Source organism: Biomphalaria glabrata, chromosome 11 (genome assembly GCF_947242115.1).
Source record: "Biomphalaria glabrata chromosome 11, xgBioGlab47.1, whole genome shotgun sequence".
Classification (NCBI taxonomy): Eukaryota; Metazoa; Mollusca; class Gastropoda; family Planorbidae; genus Biomphalaria; species Biomphalaria glabrata.
The window spans coordinates 31,998,557-32,023,629 of NC_074721.1; the positions used below are offsets into that span (position 1 = coordinate 31,998,557).

The following is a 25,073-nucleotide window of genomic DNA, read 5'->3' on the forward strand; positions in this document are numbered from 1 at the left end:
ATCGCAACAGGACTGAAGGCAGACAAAACGTTGTCTTGATATGTCTATACGAGAATAGTATGTTATACTATTCTTATTGTAGCAAAATCCTCAGTCAGCTTAAAAGTTTTAAAATGTCTTTACAAGTTTACACATAGATCATTTTCCTCTTTCTTTTTTAAAAAAAAAAAATAATAATTTCAGAAATTATTAGAAGATCGTACAATGGTGAAACACAAATTAGTAATGTATTTTTGTATAATTTTCTTTTGGGAAAGAACAAAACTGTAACTGTAAAAGTTATAACAATAAAAATAAACCCTCACATTCTTTTGTTCTACATTTCCGCTTCTGTTTTTCTTATAATAGAGTATTATTATGAAAACGGCTTAAAAAAGGTTCACTTTAAAATAATAAATTATAACCGTTGCACCAGAACTTTGCAAGCTTCAAAATATTTTTTTCTATATCTTTTTCTACTTTCTGAGCTCTAAATATGACAGACGGACAGACTGCACAAAACTAATTGCGGCTTTTCTCCTTTCGCAGCCGCTAAGAAGTGAATTTATTATAAAAAAAAAACTATTAGTCTTTTATATGTGGTGTTATTTTATATATGTTGGATTGTTTTTTGTTGTTTTTTTTTCATAAACAATTTTAAACATTATGCTAGCTATTGCATTAATGATTTTATTGCATTTTAAACATAACTTTTTTACATTGTTTTTATGCGCTACTTATAATCATGCGGTTATGTGCCAGCGCTGTGCTGGGGAGGGCAGGGTTTCTCTTTATTACAGAAATAGTTTTCTCTCTAATCATATCCCAGTGCCTGTGTACAAAGTAGGGGACACTCTACTATCTCTGGCATGTCATTCAAAACTTTCAACAAAAAAAAAAACAACCTTCACAGTCCAGAAAGAAAGATTGAGCAGTCTGATGATATTGGAGGAGCCAAAGGGAGGGTGTGGAGGAGCGAGGTTTGCGGGGAGGGGGGAGGGAGCATTTAAATAATTGTTGACTGTGTCATTAGGGAGGCAAGGAGACACATGGAGATAAAAGGTGGTCACGTGTCCGCATTGACAGCTCATGATCGGCTGCAGGGTGTTGATCAGTTCCTGGGATTCGATCAATGCACCTTTCCCCCCCCCCTCCTCATTCTCCCTCATGGCTGCCTATATTTTATTTGTAAGCCGTTGTTAGGTTTTAGGTCATGCTTAGAAGTTTTTCTTAATCTTATGTTCTCTCGGACTGGGTGTTAGAGAAGGACATCTGCCCCAATTTCAGCCCACAGCATGAAAAACAAAATGACAGGACAAACAACTAACGATTAAAAATAACCGACACTCAATGATAATTAACTTAATCAAACCAAAGACTCGCCACCATAGGCCCGGCTCTATGAACAACTTCAGGGCCTAGTTTCTGTCCCGTGTTCCGTTTTACAAATATCAAACGTTCCTTCAAATGTGGAGATCATAACGTACAAGCCCACACGTCCCGAAGGAACGACGCGGGACGGAAACGGACAAGGATCGAACGTGGGACCACCGTGACTCCAGTCCGAAACGCAAACCAATAAAAAGTCTATAGACAGTCACGTGTCACTGAAAGTCAACTTTAGCCTCTCATCTCAGTTACCTTGTACATTCATTGTAAACTTGATCTACACAGCTTCATGTGATCGAAGGTCCAAAGTAATCTAGCCTACGCTGAATACTCTAGACCGTTAGTTCATTTAGCCTCTCATCTCAGTTACCTTGTACATTCATTGTAAACTTGATCTACACAGCTTCATGTGATCGAAGGTCCAAAGTAATCTAGCCTACGCTGAATACTCTAGACCGTTAGTTCATTTAGCCTCTCATTTCAGTTACCTTGTACATTCATTGTAAACTTGATCTACACAGCTTCAAGTGATCGAAGGTCCAAAGTAATCTAGCCTACGCTGAATACTCTATACCGTTAGTTCATTTAGCCTCTCATCTCAGTTACCTTGTACATTCATTGTAAACTTGATCTACACAGCTTCAAGTGATCGAAGGTCCAAAGTAATCTAGCCTACGCTGAATACTCTAGACCGTTAGTTCATTTAGCCTCTCATCTCAGTTACCTTGTACATTCATTGTAAACTTGATCTACACAGCTTCATGTGATCGAAGGTCCAAAGTAATCTAGCCTACGCTGAATACTCTAGACCGTTAGTTCATTTAGCCTCGCATCTCAGTTACCTTGTACATTCATTGTAAACTTGATCTACACAGCTTCATGTGATCGAAGGTCCAAAGAAATCTAGCTTACGCTAGATTTTGCCTATTATTTCATTTTGCCTCTAAAGACGATGCGTCTACTCGGCATCGGGGCCGAATAGCGTAAGGGGAGGGTTAGGGTCTGGGGGAAAATACACTGGGTCCAGATACTGAAGCGCTCACCACTGCATTAACCTCACTGTTTAGACGAGAGATAGCCCAGGCCCGACTGGACCCCCCTCTGTCACAAAGGCTATTGTTTCAGCCCAGGTGAGCTCTGCCACGCGCCGGCCCTGAGCTGATTGATTCTCCGGGGACTCTCCCCCCCCCCCCCCCCCCCACCTTTCCTATCTCTAACAAAATGGCTACGTTGACATATTGGTGAGGTGGTAGTCAGGGGGGATAACAGGGGAGTGGGGAGTTTGAAATGGTAGCCTTTCTCCGGACCGACGTAATCCATTAGAATAGTTCAAAGATGGACATTCATCACTGCTTCTTTCTTTCTTTTTTTCCCCCCTTGTTCACGCGTCCAATAGTCAAAGCGATAGCCTGCCCATTCCACTGATAGCTATTCCCTGCTATGTTCTCAGATTAATACTTGTACTAGGCTGCGTCTGGTTATTTTTCTTAGTTATTGTTAATCATTTTGTGCTGTCTGCTGCCTAATCAACTAACAAAGGCATAATCTGTGAATGCAGTTCTCAAAACTAGAAGATACAAATTTACTTTTCTACTGTTAAATTGAACAGATGCTTGTATTGAACTCCTTGTATACTAACTACTGCAAATTCTAACATAAGCAACTCATCTACTGATGGTAAAAGGGCGCCATTTGCCTCTAGAGACAATAGATGCTCCTGACTTCTTTTACACAAGTCCACTGAATATGCATGTTAGGGCCACAGATCCTGAACGTAACGGTTTGACCCTCTGAAAGGGCAGCTTTTCTTCCTCAAAGTTTTTTAAAAAACTATTTAGCACTTTGCAGTCGTCATGCTTGAAGTAGTAGTTATACACAGTCTGTCTCCATGCTGTCTCTGATTCGTCTGACAACTTCTTTCCGCATGCTTTCATTGATGACTGTCCTGTTTGCAATAGGAACTTAGCAGAAGGGACGTCCCTTGGGTTTTAAATCTATTAACAAACTCTGCAGTGCTATTACACGATTAGGACAGGCCCGAGACATTATTTGTTTCATAACAAGGAACGTTTTGCTTAGAAACAAGTCACGTAATAAAAAAAAAAGACTGGTATTTGAAGTGAAGCGAAAGAAAACATAGAGCACTTTGGCAGCTTCAGAGGGAGGTCGGCTTTTATTTCTGAAGTAGATATTTAGAGAATACGGCCTTTCTGAAGTAGATATTTAGAGAATACGGCATTTCTGAAGTAGATATTTAGAGAATACGGCCTTTCTGAAGTAGATATTTAGAGAATACGGCATTTCTGAAGTAGATATTTAGAGAATACGGCATTTCTGAAGTAGATATTTAGAGAATACGACATTTCTGAAGTAGATATTTAGAGAATACGACATTTCTGAAGTAGATATTTAGAGAATACGACATTTCTGAAGTAGATATTTAGAGAATACGGCCTTTCTGAAGTAGATATTTAGAGAATACGGCATTTCTGAAGTAGATATTTAGAGAATACATTTCTGAAGTAGATATTTAGAGAATACATTTCTGAAGTAGATATTTAGAGAATACGACATTCGACACATCACGTATTAAGCTTCTTGTCCGACGTCGTTCACCCAGATCAAGTACCTTTATAGTGTTTGGGTTCTTTTGTTATTGGAATGTTAGCTCCAGTTTGGACCTACCTGCATAAGAAACAGCGCGAAGGCAACTAACAACATACAATAATGTATTTCTGTGCACCTAACAACATACAATAATGTATTTCTGTGCACCTAACAACATACAAGAATGTATTTCTGTGCACCTAACAACATACAACAATGTATTTCTGTGCACCTAACAACATACAAGAATGTATTTCTGTGCACCTAATAACATACAAGAATGTATTTCTGTGCACCTAACAACATACAAGAATGTACTTCTGTGCACCTAACAACATACAAGAATGTATTTCTGTGCACCTAACAACATACAACAATGTATTTCTGTGCACCTAACAACATACAACAATGTATTTCTGTGCACCTAACAACATACAACAATGTATTTCTGTGCACCTAACAACATACAACAATGTATTTCTGTGCACCTAACAACATACAACAATGTATTTCTGTGCACCTAACAACATACAACAATGTATTTCTGTGCACCTAACAACATACAACAATGTATTTCTGTGCACCTAACAACATACAACAATGTATTTCTGTGCACCTAACAACATACAACAATGTATTTCTGTGCACCTAACAACATACAACAATGTATTTCTGTGCACCTAACAACATACAACAATGTATTTCTGTGCACCTAACAACATACAAGAATGTATTTCTGTGCACCTAACAACATACAACAATGTATTTCTGTGCACCTAACAACATACAAGAATGTATTTCTGTGCACCTAACAACATACAACAATGTATTTCTGTGCCCCTAACAACATACAATAATGTATTTCTGTGCACCTAACAACATACAATAATGTATTTCTGTGCACCTAACAACATACAACAATGTATTTCTGTGCACCTAACAACATACAACAATGTATTTCTGTGCACCTAACAACATACAAGAAGGTATTTCTGTGCACCTAACAACATACAACAATGTATTTCTGTGCACCTAACAACATACAACAATGTATTTCTGTGCACCTAAAATAAAACATTCTGTTCAATGATAGATCAAAAGTGACTATTTGACGTGTAGATGTAGTCTTATTGTCTATGACGTGTATATGTAGTCTTATTGTCTATGACGTGTAGATGTAATCTATGACGTGTAGATTTAGTCTTATGACGTGTAGATGTAGTCTTATTGTCTATGACGTGTAGATGTAGTCTTATTGTCTATGACGTGTAGATGTAGTCTTATTGTCTATGACGTGTAGATGTAGTCTTATTGTCTATGACGTGTAGATGTAGTCTTATTGTCTATGAAGTTTAGATGTGTTATGACGTGTAGATGTAGTCTTATGACGTGCAGATGTAGTCTTATGACATGTAGATGTAGTCTTATTGTCTATGACGTGTAGATGTAGTCTTATTGTCTATGACTTGCAGATGTAGTCTGATTGTCAATGACGTGTAGATGTAGTCTTATGACGTGTATATGTAGTCTTATGACGTGTAGATGTAGTCTTATGACGTGTAGATGTAGTCTTATTGTCTATGACGTGTAGATGTAGTCTTATGACGTGTAGATGTAGTCTTATTGTCTATGACGTGTAGATGTAGTCTTATGACGTGTAGATGTAGTCTTATTTTCTATGACGTGTAGATGTAGTCTTATTGTCTATGACGTGTAGATGTAGTCTTATTGTCTATGACGTGTAGATGTAGTCTTATTTTCTATGACGTGTAGATGTAGTCTTATTGTCTATGACGTGTAGATGTAGTCTTATTGTCTATGACGTGTAGATGTAGTCTTATTGTCTATGACGTGTAGATGTAGTCTTATTGTCTATGACGTGTAGATGTAGTCTTATTTTCTATGACGTGTAGATGTAGTCTTATTGTCTATGACGTGTAGATGTAGTCTTATGACGTGTAGATGTAGTCTTATTGTCTATGACGTGTAGATGTAGTCTTATGACGTGTAGATGTAGTCTTATTTTCTATGACGTGTAGATGTAGTCTTATGACGTGTAGATGTAGTCTTATTGTCTATGACGTGTAGATGTAGTCTTATGACGTGTAGATGTAGTCTTATTTTCTATGACGTGTAGATGTAGTCTTATGACGTGTAGATGTAGTCTTATTTTCTATGACGTGTAGATGTAGTCTTATGACGTGTAGATGTAGTCTTATTTTCTATGACGTGTAGATGTAGTCTTATGACGTGTAGATGTAGTCTTATTTTCTATGACGTGTAGATGTAGTCTTATGACGTGTAGATGTAGTCTTATTTTCTATGACGTGTAGATGTAGTCTTATGACGTGTAGATGTAGTCTTATTTTCTATGACGTGTAGATGTAGTCTTATGACGTGTAGATGTAGTCTTATTTTCTATGACGTGTAGATGTAGTCTTATGACGTGTAGATGTAGTCTTATTTTCTATGACGTGTATATGTAGTCTTATGACGTGTAGATGTAGTCTTATTTTCTATGACGTGTATATGTAGTCTTATGACGTGTAGATGTCCACTTTAGATGATGACAAAGAAACAAGAGAAAATTTTTTTTTTTTAAATTTAAGTTTTTTTGTAAAGGTGATGTTATTATGATGCGCAAAGATGCATTCGTTCAAGATACTTAAGTATTGATTGCAGCCAGGACGCTAATGTAGTTATTTGCTTCTTGTTGACTGTGAACGTAAATCTTATGAACAGATGGAACGAAAGAGAAAGCGATGGATTAGAGCAAGTTGCCAAACATCAAAGACTTTCTCGGAGATACAATTTGTACAATTCACGGGTTGTACAAAAGCTTACCAAAAAAAAAAAAAATGCCAAGAGCAAATAAAATTTTGTCCCGTGGATAGAACACATGTCTAGATCTATGTAGCTTCCAGGCACTAGTGGCGGGCCCAAAAGAATAAAAAAAAAAAAACAACAAAACAGAGCATTGAACTGTACAGAGAAAAAGAATAAAAGCGAAACACAGCGTCAAGTTGGGGATTGTTTTATTTAAATTTTTTTGTTACAAGGGCGCTAACTCAAGAGACAAATTGATTGATTTAATTAGAGTTAATAAAAGAGGAATCAGTCTGACTAAGGACACCCATGGAGACGGGCGGATTCAGTCACTGGAATCTCGTCTTTAGATCTCTGCATTGCACAGTCCGCTCACCCTTCTTTTTTTTAACCCCCCCCCCCCCCGCTAGCCTTAGGAATATATTCACACCTTCCCTCCCCCCCGACTTCTCACCTGGGAAACCTTTTTTGATGAGTTGGAGGGGGGGAGGGGGAGCGAGACGAGAGAAAGGAGCCGCGAATACAACCGCCAATTAATATAATGGATTCAGAGTCGGATCAATAAGTCAGGTCCGTGGACTCGTGAACCCTTGCATTCAGATTCTCTTTTGTTACGCCTAAGACTAGAATATAAAAAAAATGGAAGACATAAAGGCTATGTATGTTCCAGAAAAAGGTTGTGTTACCATATGAAAATCATAATTATTTAGCCTGATGTCAGTTATGAGAATACATTTTGTACCACAATTGGTCAGCCATGTTGTAAATCTAGAACATTCTCAGTGCGAATATTGACACAATTGCAGCAGGGGATTTTTTAAAATTGATTCTTCGGTGTATCCGTTGATCAGAAATAAAAAAACAAAACATTAACAATATTTAATTGTACACTTTTTAGCATAGTATTTAACACATTAGAGAGTCGACTCTTAAAGTTGGTCTATTATCTCTATTTGTCTGGTAAGTGCCCCTGTTGTTTTTTTCTGTGTGATCCATTTGTAGCCAATTATCTTGGTGCGGTAGGTTTGCAGCCTATATTTCGGGTGCCCCACTGGAAGCTCATTATTTGTATGTTAGTCCCCCAGCTTTAACTAATAATCTCGAGCCGTAGTTTTGTGACCGCTCTTCTGTGGTCTTCCAGTTGTCTTTCATCTTTATCTGTTTATTTCTAGAAACACTGATTACCTTTGGACAGCTGCATTGGGTCGTACACTTCCTGCAGGACGATCGTATAGCCAAAATCGATCTTTTTTTTTTTTTTTTTTGGCTAGCTTAATTAAACAGGGACCGGTGTAACAGAGGTGTTCCACGGAAGTGCTAAAGATCAACTGGCGCCATTTTGCCCACACTGGCATAGAAGAAAGCAGCTGGCAGTATATGGTCTTTGAAAATGACAGTTGAAGAGCTTTCACGAAGTCCGCGGGACACACATTTGAGGCCCAGAGAAAAAAACCCTAGCCCTAGTAGAGGACAGGCGCAGAAGACTTGAAGAATAACATAAATAGACCCCTAGCGGACAACGGCTGAAACTGTACCAGATGTGGAAAAATATGCAGGTCGCAAATGGGTTTGCGTAGCCCATGTGAAACACCGCACTCACCCTTAATGTTTGGAATCGAAGACATTGCCATTTTTTAAAATATTGTTGGATCAACAATGCTGAGTTTCTTCGCATGAGCTGAGACCTGAGCGTCTCCATATTCTCATATTCAACTCCTCTCAAACTTGTGCCGCTTCCAAATCTCTTCGATTCTGATAAAACTAGGTCAGTATCAGTCAGCATGTTCCTAACATTTTGATAGGACTTCCGTCAAAAGGCTGCATTCGTCTTGTGTATAAGTGTTTGTGCTTTGTTGAGTATGTTTCAAAGTTTATGTTTCGCACATCCATCATTGTTTTAATCCGGCTCGCGAAGCTGCGTTATCTGGTCCGCGGAAACGTCGACGCAGTGTAGAAAATAGGCATCTCAAAACATTGCCAATGATAGGGCGTCTCGTGCTAAGTTGATCGACGGATCTGCAGCTGAAACTAACTGACTGCAAAGCCCAAAAAATCCATGCTTGACAACTTTGAGCGTGCAAACAACTGATTTCTACGCCTTGCTGCCAATATAACCCTTTATAAATCTCCGAAAACAATCGTCAAGGATGATCACGATGCTTAGAGACACTTATTGGTGTTCGATTCTTCTAACATCCCACTAATTAATGTAAGTAAGTAGGGTTACAAATAAACTTGATTTATTCATTTATTGCGACAATGCGAGCCACGACACCTTCACCTAACCTTTAGTCTGTTGAACCGTTGGGGCTCCACACAAAATCTGCCAACCATCTTTCTCCATTCCTCTCTGTCCTTTGCCATGGATAGAATTTCATTCAATGACAGGTCTGTCCATTCTTTGTTGTTGTCTTCCTCTGTCTTCCTCTTCTTCCTGGTACTGTTCCCTGAAGAAAGGTCTTTGTGAGCCCTGAGAACCTTTTGATGTGGCCATGGATTTTAAATATACGTTTCTGAGGCAAGAATTGCAGATTTGTATGGCTCTGGGGCAACACTAGTTTAATTATTTTGTGTTGATCTTTCCTAGTTGTTGTTTATAACGTACCCAAAATGAATTCCATCTAAAATTCCATTTGAAATTTGAGTGTCTTTGAGATACAGTCATAGAGTTCCAACGGATCCACACCCTTTGACCCTCTTCCTTGGCGAGCTAACAGTCACAGAATTCCCAGGGATCCACACCCTTTGACCCTCTTCCTTGGCAAGGTAACAGTCACAGAGTTCCAAGGGATCCACACCCTTTGACCCTCTTCCTTGGCAAGGTAACAGTCACAGAATTCCCAGGGATCCACACCCTTTGACCCTCTTCCTTGCCAAGGTAACAGTCATAGAGTTCCAAGGGATCCACACCCTTTGACCCTCTTCCTTGGAGAGCTAACAGTCACAGAGTTCCAAGGGATCCACACCCTTTGACCCTCTTCCTTGGAGAGCTAACAGTCACAGAGTTCCAAGGGATCCACACCCTTTGACCCTCTTCCTTGGCAAGCTAACAGTCACAGAGTTCCAAGGGATCCACACCCTTTGACCCTCTTCCTTGGCAAGCTAACAGTCACAGAGTTCCAAGGGATCCACACCCTTTGACCCTCTTCCTTGGCAAGGTAACAGTCACAGAGTTCCAAGGGATCCACACCCTTTGACCCTCTTCCTTGGCAAGCTAACAGTCACAGAATTCCCAGGGATCCACACCCTTTGACCCTCTTCCTTGGCAAGGTAACAGTCACAGAGTTCCAAGGGATCCACACCCTTTGACCCTCTTCCTTGGCAAGGTAACAGTCACAGAATTCCCAGGGATCCACACCCTTTGACCCTCTTCCTTGGCAAGGTAACAGTCACAGAGTTCCCAGGGATCCACACCCTTTGACCCTCTTCCTTGGCAAGGTAACAGTCACAGAGTTCCAAGGGATCCACACCCTTTGACCCACTTCCTTGGCAAGGTAACAGTCATAGAGTTCCAAGGGATCCACACCCTTTGACCCACTTCCTTGGCAAGCTAACAGTCACAGAGTTCCAAGGGATCCACACCCTTTGACCCACTTCCTTGGCAAGCTAACAGTCACAGAGTTCCAAGGGATCCACACCCTTTGACCCTCTTCCTTGGAGAGCTAACAGTCACAGAGTTCCAAGGGATCCACACCCTTTGACCCTCTTCCTTGGCAAGCTAACAGTCACAGAGTTCCAAGGGATCCACACCCTTTGACCCACTTCCTTGGCAAGCTAACAGTCACAGAGTTCCAAGGGATCCACACCCTTTGACCCACTTCCTTGGCAAGCTAACAGTCACAGAGTTCCAAGGGATCCACACCCTTTGACCCACTTCCTTGGCAAGCTAACAGTCACAGAGTTCCAAGGGATCCACACCCTTTGACCCTCTTCCTTGGCAAGGTAACAGTCACAGAGTTCCAAGGGATCCACACCCTTTGACCCTCTTCCTTGGAGAGCTAACAGTCACAGAATTCCCAGGGATCCACACACTTTGACCCTCTTCCTTGGCAAGCTAACAGTCAGAGAGTTCCAAGGGATCCACACCCTTTGACCCTCTTCCTTGGCAAGCTAACAGTCACAGAGTTCCAAGGGATCCACACCCTTTGACCCTCTTCCTTGGAGAGCTAACAGTCACAGAGTTCCAAGGGATCCACACCCTTTGACCCTCTTCCTTGGCAAGCTAACAGTCATAGAGTTCCAAGGGATCCACACCCTTTGACCCTCTTCCTTGGCAAGGTAACAGTCATAGAATTCCCAGGGATCCACACCCTTTGACCCTCTTCCTTGGCAAGGTAACAGTCATAGAATTCCCAGGGATCCACACCCTTTGACCCTCTTCCTTGGCAAGGTAACAGTCAGAGAGTTCCAAGGGATCCACACCCTTTGACCCTCTTCCTTGGCAAGCTAACAGTCATAGAGTTCCAAGGGATCCACACCCTTTGACCCTCTTCCTTGGCAAGGTAACAGTCATAGAATTCCCAGGGATCCACACCCTTTGACCCTCTTCCTTGGAGAGCTAACAGTCACAGAGTTCCAAGGGATCCACACCCTTTGACCCTCTTCCTTGGCAAGCTAACAGTCATAGAGTTCCAAGGGATCCACACCCTTTGACCCTCTTCCTTGGCAAGGTAACAGTCATAGAATTCCCAGGGATCCACACCCTTTGACCCTCTTCCTTGGAGAGCTAACAGTCACAGAGTTCCAAGGGATCCACACCCTTTGACCCTCTTCCTTGGCAAGCTAACAGTCACAGAGTTCCAAGGGATCCACACCCTTTGACCCTCTTCCTTGGCAAGCTAACAGTCAGAGAGTTCCAAGGGATCCACACCCTTTGACCCTCTTCCTTGGCAAGGTAACAGTCACAGAATTCCCAGGGATCCACACCCTTTGACCCTCTTCCTTGGCAAGGTAACAGTCACAGAGTTCCAAGGGATCCACACCCTTTGACCCTCTTCCTTGGCGAGCTAACAGTCACAGAATTCCCAGGGATCCACACCCTTTGACCCTCTTCCTTGGCAAGGTAACAGTCACAGAATTCCCAGGGATCCACACCCTTTGACCCTCTTCCTTGGCGAGCTAACAGTCACAGAGTTCCTAGGGATCGACACCCTTTGACCCTCTTCCTTGGCAAGGTAACAGTCACAGAATTCCCAGGGATCCACACCCTTTGACCCTCTTCCTTGGCAAGGTAACAGTCACAGAATTCCCAGGGATCCACACCCTTTGACCCTCTTCCTTGGCAAGCTAACAGTCACAGAATTCCCAGGGATCCACACCCTTTGACCCTCTTCCTTGGCGAGCTAACAGTCACAGAGTTCCAAGGGATCCACACCCTTTGACCCTCTTCCTTGGCAAGCTAACAGTCACAGAGTTCCAAGGGATCCACACCCTTTGACCCACTTCCTTGGCAAGCTAACAGTCACAGAGTTCCAAGGGATCCACACCCTTTGACCCTCTTCCTTGGCGAGCTAACAGTCACAGAGTTCCCATGGATCCACACCCTTTGACCCCCTTCCTTGGCAAGCTAACAGTCACAGAGTTCCCAGGGATCCACACCCTTTGACCCTCTTCCTTGGCAAGCTAACAGTCACAGAATTCCCAGGGATCCACACCATTTGACCCTCTTCCTTGGCAAGGTAACAGTCAGAGAGTTCCAAGGGATCCACACCCTTTGACCCTCTTCCTTGGCAAGCTAACAGTCACAGAATTCCCAGGGATCCACACCCTTTGACCCTCTTCCTTGGCAAGGTAACAGTCACAGAGTTCCAAGGGATCCACACCCTTTGACCCTCTTCCTTGGCAAGCTAACAGTCACAGAATTCCCAGGGATCCACACCCTTTGACCCTCTTCCTTGGCAAGGTAACAGTCAGAGAGTTCCAAGGGATCCACACCCTTTGACCCTCTTCCTTGGCAAGCTAACAGTCACAGAATTCCCAGGGATCCACACCCTTTGACCCTCTTCCTTGGCAAGGTAACAGTCAGAGAGTTCCAAGGGATCCACACCCTTTGACCCTCTTCCTTGGCAAGCTAACAGTCACAGAATTCCCAGGGATCCACACCCTTTGACCCTCTTCCTTGGCGAGCTAACAGTCACAGAGTTCCAAGGGATCCACACCCTTTGACCCTCTTCCTTGGCGAGCTAACAGTCACAGAATTCCCAGGGATCCACACCCTTTGACCCTCTTCCTTGGCGAGCTAACAGTCACAGAATTCCCAGGGATCCACACCCTTTGACCCTCTTCCTTGGCGAGCTAACAGTCACAGAGTTCCTAGGGATCGACACCCTTTGACCCTCTTCCTTGACTAGCTACATCTGTACATCTAAAAATACATGGGCATTATTGAGAGCGTTCATTGTATCAGCGCTCTGCATGACGCGACAGTTCCTCTCTGATCTGATGACTGTGTGTGTGTGTGTATGGGACAGGGGGTTGTGTGTGTGTTTGTGCGGGCTCGTGCGCCTGACCGTCTGTACGGGCTGTCACTCCGAGGTCTCCCATCACCCTCGGGTCCATATTAAAGCTGCCACGTCGGATACCGATTGGGGTAAGGAGGTGGAGGGGGGACCGTCCGCACATGGGGCCCGTGACGTCATCTGGTCTCCCCCCCCCGAGGACTAATTAGGGGCGGCGGTTTCTAGAGGACATGGGCGTCAACTGGCTAACAAATGTTGATATCTGTCCGACGCAGGCATTTAGCTGTAGTGGTAAAGAGACGGAGATGGGGGGGGGGGGAAGTGACCGTTATATGACCACTGTGACAGTTGTTTGTTTTTACTTCTTTTGAATCACACAAATGAGTATTAATCAATTAGTTGTTGTTTTTTACGATAAACCAAACAGTATTATGTAAGTAAATGACTTATGTGTAAGAATGGAACTACACTGTCGTCAACTATAATTTGAAGTGTTTTTTTTTTCTTTTTAATTAATGCCCTAATCTATAATTAGAACTGGATTCTTTTCTGCATAACATTGAAGCTGTTAATTTTCGTATCAACTCAGCTTTAGTACCACTACTTAGTTGACGTTGTTTCTAAATACGTTGTAAGTGACGCCGCTGTCAAAGAGCGAAAGTTTATTGTTTCCTTTATTTGCGAAGTTATTTTGTGGTAGGCTACAAACGAATGAGCTTAGAAAATGCGGTTCTGGGGTGCTTAAAAAGTGTACAAAAGTTATCATAGACTTTAAGAACATAGAAAAACAACAGCAACAACGTTACGCAACGTTTTGGCGCAGCTATTTATGACGCGATTGTCACTTGGTGCAGCCGTTTTGGCGCGAGAGTTTCTGACATTAGTTTATAAAACACAAATCTTTTTATAACAGTTCCTCTTTCAGACCTTGCGATCTATAGGGCAGATGATATAATGGTCATCTGTTTCTGTGACCCCACTGTTAACCAGGGTGTCATGTGGCCAGCACAACGACCAACCGCCTTTACTTTTGCCCAACTGATGTCTGGTACCCATTAGAGCTGGCTGGACTCAGAGGCGCCAAAATATCCTGAAGTTAAAAATCCCATTCTTCACCAGGATATGTATGTAAACATACTCGTTAGAAAGAACAACTGCAACGTTTGTAGCCAGGGCTTATGGAAGAGAGGTTATGAGCGATACCAATTGTTATAGAACAATCAGAGGCGTAGCTAGGGTGGGGGGGAGAATTTGAAAATCCCTCGGGCCCCCACTTGAGGGGAGCCCCCAAATGAGTGGGTTTTTTTTTACAGTAAATATTAAATATTACGCAAAATGTAGCGGCCCCAAAGAGGTCAAGCCTCTCGGGCCCACCCAAATGATGACAAATTCCTAACTACGCCACAGAGAATAACTGAACGCTGAATTGTGACGTCGTAATCTGTTGGCAGTGTACACCAGCTCGTGTAGCTCGTTGCTACGTCACAAGTCGTAACGTCAACCACAGGTTGTTTTCGCAGGTCAGTGTTGAGGCCTTCTAAACCGATTGGTCTCGATGTGAGACGCTAAAACCCTCGCTTACATTGAGTTCTCTGTTGCTAATGATGATCTATCGTTCTTACAATCACTACCTTAACCTATCCTTTATTCTGTTGGACTGTTGGGGCACTAGAAACATTTAATTGTAAATCTCAATGAAATCCCTGTAACAATTGTTTTGTTTTGTTTGATTGTAGCTGACAGTGCAAAGATGACGTCATCGGACAAAATTGAGGCGAACGTGAACTCTGACCTTCAGCCTCTATGCTCCTCCTTTGCTAAAAGCACCAGCTCTTCAAATCAAGTCGGGGTAAAAGTAGGTCACGGGTCAATGGGGAACGCCCTGCACCTAAACAACGCCAACGGTATTAGTAACAATAACAACACAATATTACACGGTAAATACGGCTACCACGATGGGGCGCCGTTCGCCCAGGCTTGTTTCGATCACAGCGACTCACCTTCCCCGTCTTCTTCCGTTGCCTCCTCTGCTTCATCGGAAAAGGACCTCATGCCCGCTGGTGCGCTGACGCCTATATCGTCGGACAGAATGGCGCCCATGTCTTCCAGCGCTGCCACGTTCAAAGACACTATGGGATTCCACTTGCACCAGCCGCCCCTCCAGCCTAATCACCACAACACTCACGACGCTCAGCATCAGCCACAACAGATGCCTTTACAACAGCAAGGTCAGCAACAGTCGCAGCACCAGCAGCAGAGAGAACAACAACATGTCCATCAGCACCAGCTTCACCACAGCCAACATCAGACACATCCGAACCAACAGCAGCACACAAGCGGGAACTTAGAATGTTTGTTTCATCAGGATGTCAGGTAGGTCTAGATTGTGATACTAGGATTGAGTCTAGGTCTAGATTGAGATACTAGGATTGAGTCCAGGTCTAGATTGAGATACTAGGATTGAGTCCAGGTCTAGATTGAGATACTAGGATTGAGTCCTAGGTCTAGATTGAGATACTAGGATTGAGTCCTAGGTCTAGATTGAGATACTAGGATTGAGTCCAGGTCTAGATTGAGATACTAGGATTGAGCCCTAGGTCTAGATTGAGATACTAGGATTGAGTCCAGGTCTAGATTGAGATACTAGGATTGAGTCCTAGGTCTAGATTGAGATACTAGGATTGAGTCCAGGTCTAGATTGAGATACTAGGATTGAGTCCTAGGTCTAGATTGAGATACTAGGATTGAGTCCAGGTCTAGATTGAGATACTAGGATTGAGTCCTAGGTCTAGATTGAGATACTAGGATTGAGTCCCAGGTCTAGATTGAGATACTAGGATTGAGTCCAGGTCTAGATTGAGATACTAGGATTGAGTCCAGGTCTAGATTGAGATACTAGGATTGAGTCCTAGGTCTAGATTGAGATACTAGGATTGAGTCCAGGTCTAGATTGAGATACTAGGATTGAGTCCAGGTCTAGATTGAGATACTAGGATTGAGTCCAGGTCTAGATTGAGATACTAGGATTGAGTCCAGGTCTAGATTGAGATACTAGGATTGAGTCCTAGGTCTAGATTGAGATACTAGGATTGAGTCCAGGTCTAGATTGAGATACTAGGATTGAGTCCTAGGTCTAGATTGAGATACTAGGATTGAGTCCTAGGTCTAGATTGAGATACTAGGATTGAGTCCAGGTCTAGATTGAGATACTAGGATTGAGTCCTAGGTCTAGATTGAAGATTGAATCCTAGCTCTAGATTGAGATAATTCATCACGATATCTGAGATATGATACACAAACTGAGATATGATACACAAACTGAGATATGATACACAAACTGAGATATGATACACAAACTGAGATATGATACACAAACTGAGATATGATACACAAACTGAGATATGATACACAAACTGAGATATGATACACAAACTGAGATTTGATACACAAACTGAGATATGATACACAAACTGAGATATGATACACAAACTGAGATATGATACACAAACTGAGATATGATACATAAACTGAGATTTGATACACAAACTGAGATTTGATACACTGAGATTTGATACACAAACTGAGATATGATACACAAACTGAGATATGATACATAAACTGAGATATTTAGTATTAAGGTATCACTATATACAGGTTGGCTGACTGGTCGTGCGGTTTGCGCGCTGGACTGTCGTTCAGATTTATCGATGGTCCCGGGTTCAAACCCAGCCCGCTCCCATCCCCCGTCGTCCTGCGGGAGGTTTGGACTAGGAAGTAATTATCTTCAACTCTGAAGGAACATCCGAAATATGTAAAACAAACATTTTACATACAGTTATAACGTGACAAGGTCGCCAAAAACTATAAGTTGTTTTGATGCACATTTACAGAGAAATCAGTGAACTCTTATGGGAGAAGAGAACTACGAGTATCAAAAATGTCCAAAGGAACTAAAAATAAACTACTAAGGAAAGACAATCCAGAACAAGAAGTTTTTGCCTTCCTTGACACGTTTTGTTGGGCAACAATAAATCCTAAGCCTCTGTCCAGTTTAAAATATAAAGCTTTCTATTGCCATGAGTTTATGTGGCTGGCTACAATATCAATAGCAGAAGTAGCATATTGCTTAGTAAAGATGTTATGATTTGTATTTGCGCGAATTACCCAAAGACATTATCTTATTATAATTAGTACAATAAAATGATGAGAACATGCAACAATGACATTGCGGTATAAGAAACACCTAATATTAGTTGTTTAGTCCATGACTGTTGTATGCCTAATATTACAAAAATCAAAATACAATGTAGTCTGAACCAAAGCGTTTTTAAAACTAATTTGGTTCAATAATTATGCGCTAGTCTTGTTCTAATTCACAGGCACGCGCTACCTGTTATAGAAACGGTTGTTTCCTGTTGCGTTTTTTCCCATAATCAGCGACCTCTCATATTTATTGCTGCAAAGCGCACTTCATGCACTTTTAAGGAACACGGCTATTTTTTTTTTTTAAAGAGCACAATATTTTATTTCCAAAGAAGTTCTTGATAAGACAAGTATCATTTAGAGGAAATCAATAGGTGTTCAATAGTTACCTTCTCTTTGGTGAAGAAACAAAATGCTTATACCATAATAAGGTCGACTCTTTCTCTTGCGACAACATTTGTTCCTGCTTAATAAAAAGGCTTTACAGACCGCAGCATCTTTTTCACAATTAGATGCTTTCTACATTGTGCTGGCGTGTATCATTATGATTGATATTGGTTTGTTTTTTTCTCGCCAGATTTTCCAGACCTCATTCACAGCCCAGTCATGGATACCTGAGCCCCACTCCCCACTTTCCCCACCACGAGATCCAAGTGCCCCCTCACGCCCACACACAGCCCACAAACCAACTCCATCACAGCTACAACATCATGCCCCCGTTGTTGAAGCATCAGGAACTGCAGGACCGGAACTTCAGCCTGACGGTCACGGCGGCAAGGCATCACCATGGCTACCCGCATGGACCAATGGCAGACGTGAGCGTCAAACAAGAACCACGTGACCACACCAACGAGGCTAATTCCTATTGCGGTAAGTTGTACTATTAGCATTGTTAGTGCTGTCTTTGGATAAAGTGTGTGTGTGTGTGACTGCGTGGGTATGTCTATGAGAGGAAGGGAGTTGACCAGGTCAAGGCCAACATGCCATTTCTCATTTGATCTTGGTCAGTCCGCTATTCGCCTTTTTCTACTTAATTCGCACTTTAAATAGTTTACGAAGTATTTTTAGAATTTTCATAAATGGAGCTTTTTTTTTTTTTGGGAGAGGGTGGCATCCAGTGTACATAATACGAAAGCATTGATAAGCGAAGTATTTTAATAAATCGTATAATAATTTTTGTGTGCAGATTTCAGCCCGAGGAATCAAATGTCTTGACTCTTTCACTTGTAGTACAAAGTAATGTTTACTACTAATAATAGTAATAGTAGTGATCTTTCAATATAGCATTCTTTTCCACGTCTATTTACATTATTTCCAAATCTCTTCCAATCACTCGTCTTTTCATTGTCTTACGTTTTTCTTATGTTTTGTCAAATGTTTGACATGTTTCGGATGTTCCTTCAGAGTTGAAGATAACTTCCTAGTCCAAGCCTCCCACAGGAAGACGGGGGATGGGAGCGGGCAGGGTTTGAACCCGAGACCATCGATAAGTCTGAACGATAGTCCAGCGCGCAAACCGCACAACCAGGCAGTCATTACATCATTACATTACATCGCTCCCACATTTCTTATATAGCTTTTGCTTCTTTTTTTTTTCTCTTACTGTATTTTCTGCTTTAAAAAAGTAAGCAAACAATGAGCTGATTAACTTCTTTTAAAAAATTCCCTACAGTTAGCATTTTTCCATTGAGTAGTATGCCTATAATGTGAGTCAAATCACAAGGAAAAGTCTCAAACTCCATTGCATTTGAGTTAGTGACCCAATGATTGGGTAGCCAAAGCAGGCTAGCAGTACTACCACATGCCCAACGTCAATTGCCATTGTTTTAACAACAAGTTGCTGAGCACAGTGTGAACTTATTCACTGGGTCTTGAGATGAAGGAGGAGCGGTGGCTGAGTGAGTAAGCGCTTGGTTTCCGAACCTGGGGGTCCCGTGTTCGAATCACGGTGAACACTGGGATTTTGAATTTCTGGATTTTTAGAGCGCTCCTGAGTCCAGGCAGCTCTAATGGGTACCTGACTTAAGTTGGGGAAAGTAAAGGCGGTTGGTCGTTGTGCTGGTCACATGACACCCGTTAACGGTTGGCCAAAGAAACAGATGACCTTAATATCCCCATAGATCGCAAGGTCTGAAAGGGAAACTTTACTTTACTTGTGATGAAGGACTCAATACTACTGGGAAATATTACATATATACGAGTAATGAAAAAATAAACTAAGATACGCTCATAAAGATGAAAGCCTTTTAGCAATTCCCAACTTGTCTGTCCCCAACCCTGTCTGTCAAGACTAAACCTAGCGGATTTGATCATCAGTCCTCCAGTTGACCCCTCACGTCTCAGGCGTCACTACAACTGTCCACAATGTACTCACGCTATGCTGGCTGAAGTCCTCACTAAACTCACTCGTGAGTTGGACCATTGTGTGTGTGTGTGTGACAGTCGACTTGATGGCTAGTCATTTTGTTTTGATTTTTTAGAGGGTAAAAAAAAAGTGACGGTTTTAAATGGAATTGTGAGCCTGGCAGAATGAAGCCAGGACCAATTGGAAGAGAAGAATCAAATACAACACAGTCGGGAGAGTCAAACGAGAGAGAGTTACAAGGAAACGGAATTGATAATTATAATCCAGAAAAAAAAATATTTTTGAACACATTAAATTGAAAACCGAAAAAAAAAAGAAATATTTTCTTTCTCTCTTCCTCATTCCCATTGTTATGTTGGAGTGTTCAGATGACTAGACCAATATATGAGATGAACTGTTGGAGTGTTCAGATGACTAGACCAATATATGAGATGAACTGTTGGAGTGTTCAGATGACTAGACCAATATATGAGATGAACTGTTGGAGTGTTCAGATGACTAGACCAATATATGAGATGAACTGTTGGAGTGTTCAGATGACTAGACCAATATATGAGATGAACTGTTGGAGTGTTCAGATGACTAGACCAATATATGAGATGAACTGTTGGAGTGTTCAGATGACTAGACCAATATATGAGATAAACTGTTGGAGTGTTCAGATGACTAGACCAATATATGAGATGAACTGTTGGAGTGTTCAGATGACTAGACCAATATATGAGATGAACTGTTGGAGTGTTCAGATGACTAGACCAATATATGAGATGAACTGTTGGAGTGTTCAGATGACTAGACCAATATATGAGATGAACTGTTGGAGTGTTCAGATGACTAGACCAATATATGAGATGAACTGTTGGAGTGTTCAGATGACTAGACCAATATATGAGATGAACTGTTGGAGTGTTCAGATGACTAGACTAATATATGAGATGAACTGTTGGAGTGTTCAGATGACTAGACCAATATATGAGATGAACTGTTGGAGTGTTCAGATGACTTGACCAATATATGAGATGAACTGTTGGAGTGTTCAGATGACTAGACCAATATATGAGATGAACTGTTGGAGTGTTCAGATGACTTGACCAATATATGAGATGAACTGTTGGAGTGTTCAGATGACTTGACCAATATATGAGATGAACTGTTGGAGTGTTCAGATGACTAGACCAATATATGAGATGAACTGTTGGAGTGTTCAGATGACTAGATCAATATATGAGATGAACTGTTGGAGTGTTCAGATGACTAGACCAATATATGAGATGAACTGTTGGAGTGTTCAGATGACTAGACCAATATATGAGATGAACTGTTGGAGTGTTCAGATGACTAGACCAATATATGAGATGAACTGTTGGAGTGTTCAGATGACTAGATCAATATACGAGATGAACTGTTGGAGTGTTCAGATGACTAGATCAATATATGAGATGAACTTCGCAATGGTTCCCAGATCAGGGAGCTCTCCATATAGTTTTCTTTCTATTGGGGTGTTTTGGGGCCAGTGCCTTGTTCGGGTCTCTTGATAAAGAATGCAGTTTTGAAGGATATTGTCAGCATTCTCTGGTGACATTCCACAAGGGCAGATTTCGCTAGTTAATATGAATATTAACGGTGGCGACTAACAGTACGTTTATTAGTATTTAGTAAATTCTTCACTTGTTGAAAATTAGTTTTCACAATTGTCACAATTCTAAAATGTTTGCCTTGATAAAAAGTGTAGCCCCTACAAGTATACTGTAGGTGAGATATAACTCGCGTGATGAGTTTAAGTTTTTAAAACATTAGTGCGTCTTAGTTTGTTTTTACAATTCCTCTATTCAACTTGTACCTTCATGGAACTTTTCTGGGTGGAACCCGGACGCGGATCTCAAAAAAGGCCCAAACCATTTTTCTAGAAATTGACAGTTGAATCACTAGCTCGTTGGTCACACGGGGAAAACTCTATAATTTTTCAAATGGGGCGGGATAACAAATATTTCTTTTTTTTTTAAAAAAATCTAACATTTATTGATTGTTAAGAGAAAAATAATCGCTCTACAAGTTCTATAAAGGAGGTATTATCTTTTTTAACTAGTTTTTTTTTTTTATCTTGTTTCAATACCTATTTCAAACTTTTAAAAAATGGACTTTCTAATTATTTGTAAAATTGAATGGCCAAATATAGTAAGTATACGAGAAGAAAAGACACTGGTGTGATTTCGTGTGCTCTCGCGCGTTTAGAAAGTTTCATCTAGCTTGGAAACCTCAAAGGAGTGTGTTTTTTTGTGTGTATATCCGATGTACAGGATATAGGAGAGTTTTTAATCTATGTCTTTTAAAAGGTACAAGATATATTTTATTCGTGCTTTTTGTTTAACCACTGCGAAGTCCCCTTTCAGACCTTACGATCTGTAGTGCAGAGCATGTCAAAGGTCATCTGTTTCTGTGGCCCACCGTTAACGAGGATGTCATGTGGCCAGCACAACGACCAACCACCTTTACTTTTCCCCAAATAATGTCAGGTACCCCTTAGAGATCCCAGTCTTCACCAGGATTCGAACCCGGCACCGTGTATTGAGCTCATACTTTGGCACCTTCAGTTCGATTTACCACTGACGTTGCCCTTTCAGCCAAAGGCACACTTGTGTCATTGTATAATTATATATTGGTAATATTATTATTTAGGCATCTAGAACTAGATCTAGATCTACCTTAAGTGCTGATTTAGATCTCTTAAGAACTAGGCCTTAGGTGCTATGAGGCCCTAGGCGAAATGAATAGGGTGGCCCAAATAAAATAGAAAAAAATTAAGACCGAAAAATAAAATCCGCAATTAATTAAAAACATGTATGTACATATCTAAATCAACAAATAAGTCAAATTCATTTAGCGCCGATAGCACTAATGTGCTTCGTTGACGACTCACGATCACCAGACTAGAAATCACGTTTCGACATTTCAATAAAAGGAAGAAACAAATGGTCTTCTAACAAATGTAGTCTAATTAGTAGATCTAAACATTCGCAAATAGATCTTGAATTTTAGAGACTTGGAGCTTTGCTAGTAGACATAGAGCCACAGAGTTCTGCTATGTTTTGAGATTCGATCCATGATTCGCATTTTTTTCTCTACAAAAATTTCTTTGAGTTCTGTGCGAGGCCCCTACCAGTTGAAGGACCTATGCAGCTGCCAGTTTGTCTATGCCTAAGGTCGACCCTGTGTAGATCTACTTCTAGGTATTGATGTAGATCTAATAGTCATATAGATCTACTTGCATATGTACAACCTAAGTGTAGTCTATATTAGATTTACGTAAAATATAATCAAAGCTTAGATTTACTATCAATAAACTGAAAGCAATTTTAAATTTAGTAAATAATTCAGTTATCGCTACACTTCGGCTGACTACATGTTTTTTTATAGTCAAATTGAAATTATTTTTTTTTACTTTGAAAAATTATAACGTGTTGCCAACGAGCTAATAATTCTTTTCTCCACAATATACATCAACTGTTAAATTTCTAGGAAAATTTTTGTTAGAGCCGTTTTTGAGAATCGTGTCGAGGTTCCACCCTCCAGGTTCCATGAAGTTCTGATTTGAATAGAGGCATTGCAAAAATCAAATGTAAACAAAGTGCAGATAACTGTGAATCACATTAATCAGAAAATCGAGACCGATCTCGGAAAAAATCCACAAATCCACAGTTTGTTGATGATTACAGTTCTTCTATTCGGCTTGCAAATTCTTCATGGGAAGAGAAAACAAAAGCCGGTTATCGAAAATAGCTCGAACAATTTTCCTAGAAATGGTACAGTTTATGTATATCTTTGAGAACAGAATTATAAAAAAATTTGTCACACAAGGAAAACTTTTGTTTGGCCTTTATAATTTTTTGAAGGGTAATAATTAAATTTGGTTTGGGGGGTCTAGGGAATCTTTAGTCTTGAACGTACATACGCTAGCGGGTATTCCCGCATGTCTTCATTTAAGGCGTTAAAAAACAAAAATTAGAGGTTCAAAAACATTGCTCGCTACGTCTAGAAAGTTAAGATCTATAGGCCTAGCATTAGTAATGTAAATACTCTAAATATATACATTTGCTTAACAAGTTGTTTGTTTTTTTCGAAAGGGGGGTATGGTCGGCGAAGGACATGTATTTTGAATATCTATCATTCATTAGTTATTAAGAGTAACATAATTACTGTCACAAAGGTTGGCCAGCTATATATAGTACTAATAGTATTGTTTTTTTTTTTTTTTTTTTTTTTTTTAAACATTTTTTCATGTTACTTGTTTGATTGAACACGAAAAACCTAGACAAGAAAAACATAGAAACATTTGGCTAAAACATTTTTTGGGTCAATACGACCACTGCATTAAAATGTGCTTCGAACTCTAGTGTATATGAAGTTTGTTTTTATGAAGATTTAAAAGAAAGTTTTCGTGTTATGCAACCTCGGTATTCGATCTGAAATATCCGCAACGGTTAATGCGATTTAGATGTGAGTTTGTAACGCAATGACCCGCAGGGTCCAACAACGAGTTTTAGTTTTATTTCTTTTTAGAAAAATCCCGTTATTGTCTTGTTAATTTATTTATATATCAAATATTAAATCAAACATTATTTGAGAACCAAGACCTCTTCGTACAAGACCCAGGCATGCTCTTGGAAAGGAAACTCTATAATGGATATAGATCTATTCTATATAACCACAATTAAGTTACTGTAAACACATTTACCTCTGTAAATCTCTATTTAACGGTGTATCCCCTATTATCATAGGTATTTTTTAGTACGAGTTACATCCATATTGCCCCTTTGCCCCAATCCTATCTAGAATATATTTATTCGTATCTGCTTGAAATGTATGTCAACAAAAAAGTGGAAAAACAAACAAACTTACTTTATTCAGACTGGCCTGGCACATCCCTGGGAGGAGGGGTGGCCAGACTGTGGGGGGAATGGGGGAGCGGAAGAAATCAATAGATAGACACGCCCTCTCTCATCTTCCAGTCTCCAATAGGAGATGGCTATCAATTGGTCTGCTCTCTTCCTTTACCCAGCCAGTTAACTCTCTGTCACAAACTTGTATTGACCACACAATCTCGCGGTCCACGTCCTCCACCAGATGCTAAGGCTTCAAGATCCTTTTGTTGGCTGAGAACTTTTTGTTTTTGAAGTTAGGGTTTGGGTTTGTTCTGTTTCTATCGATACACACATGGGGCTTATTTAACAAAGTCTTAGGAGTGATTA

At 40.8% G+C, this 25,073-nt stretch overlaps 1 protein-coding gene across 1 annotated transcript in view; it reads left to right on the plus strand.

Annotated features, from left to right (window-relative positions):
• The window catches only part of LOC129921852 (ETS translocation variant 4-like), an 87,614-nt gene that overhangs the window by 40,345 nt on the left and 22,196 nt on the right, over nt 1–25,073 (plus strand). Inside the window, exons 5-6 of the mRNA XM_056005034.1 lie at nt 14,996–15,632; nt 18,040–18,332. Coding sequence (XP_055861009.1) covers nt 14,996–15,632; nt 18,040–18,332 — 930 coding nt within the window. The remainder of the gene's footprint in view (nt 1–14,995; nt 15,633–18,039; nt 18,333–25,073) is intronic.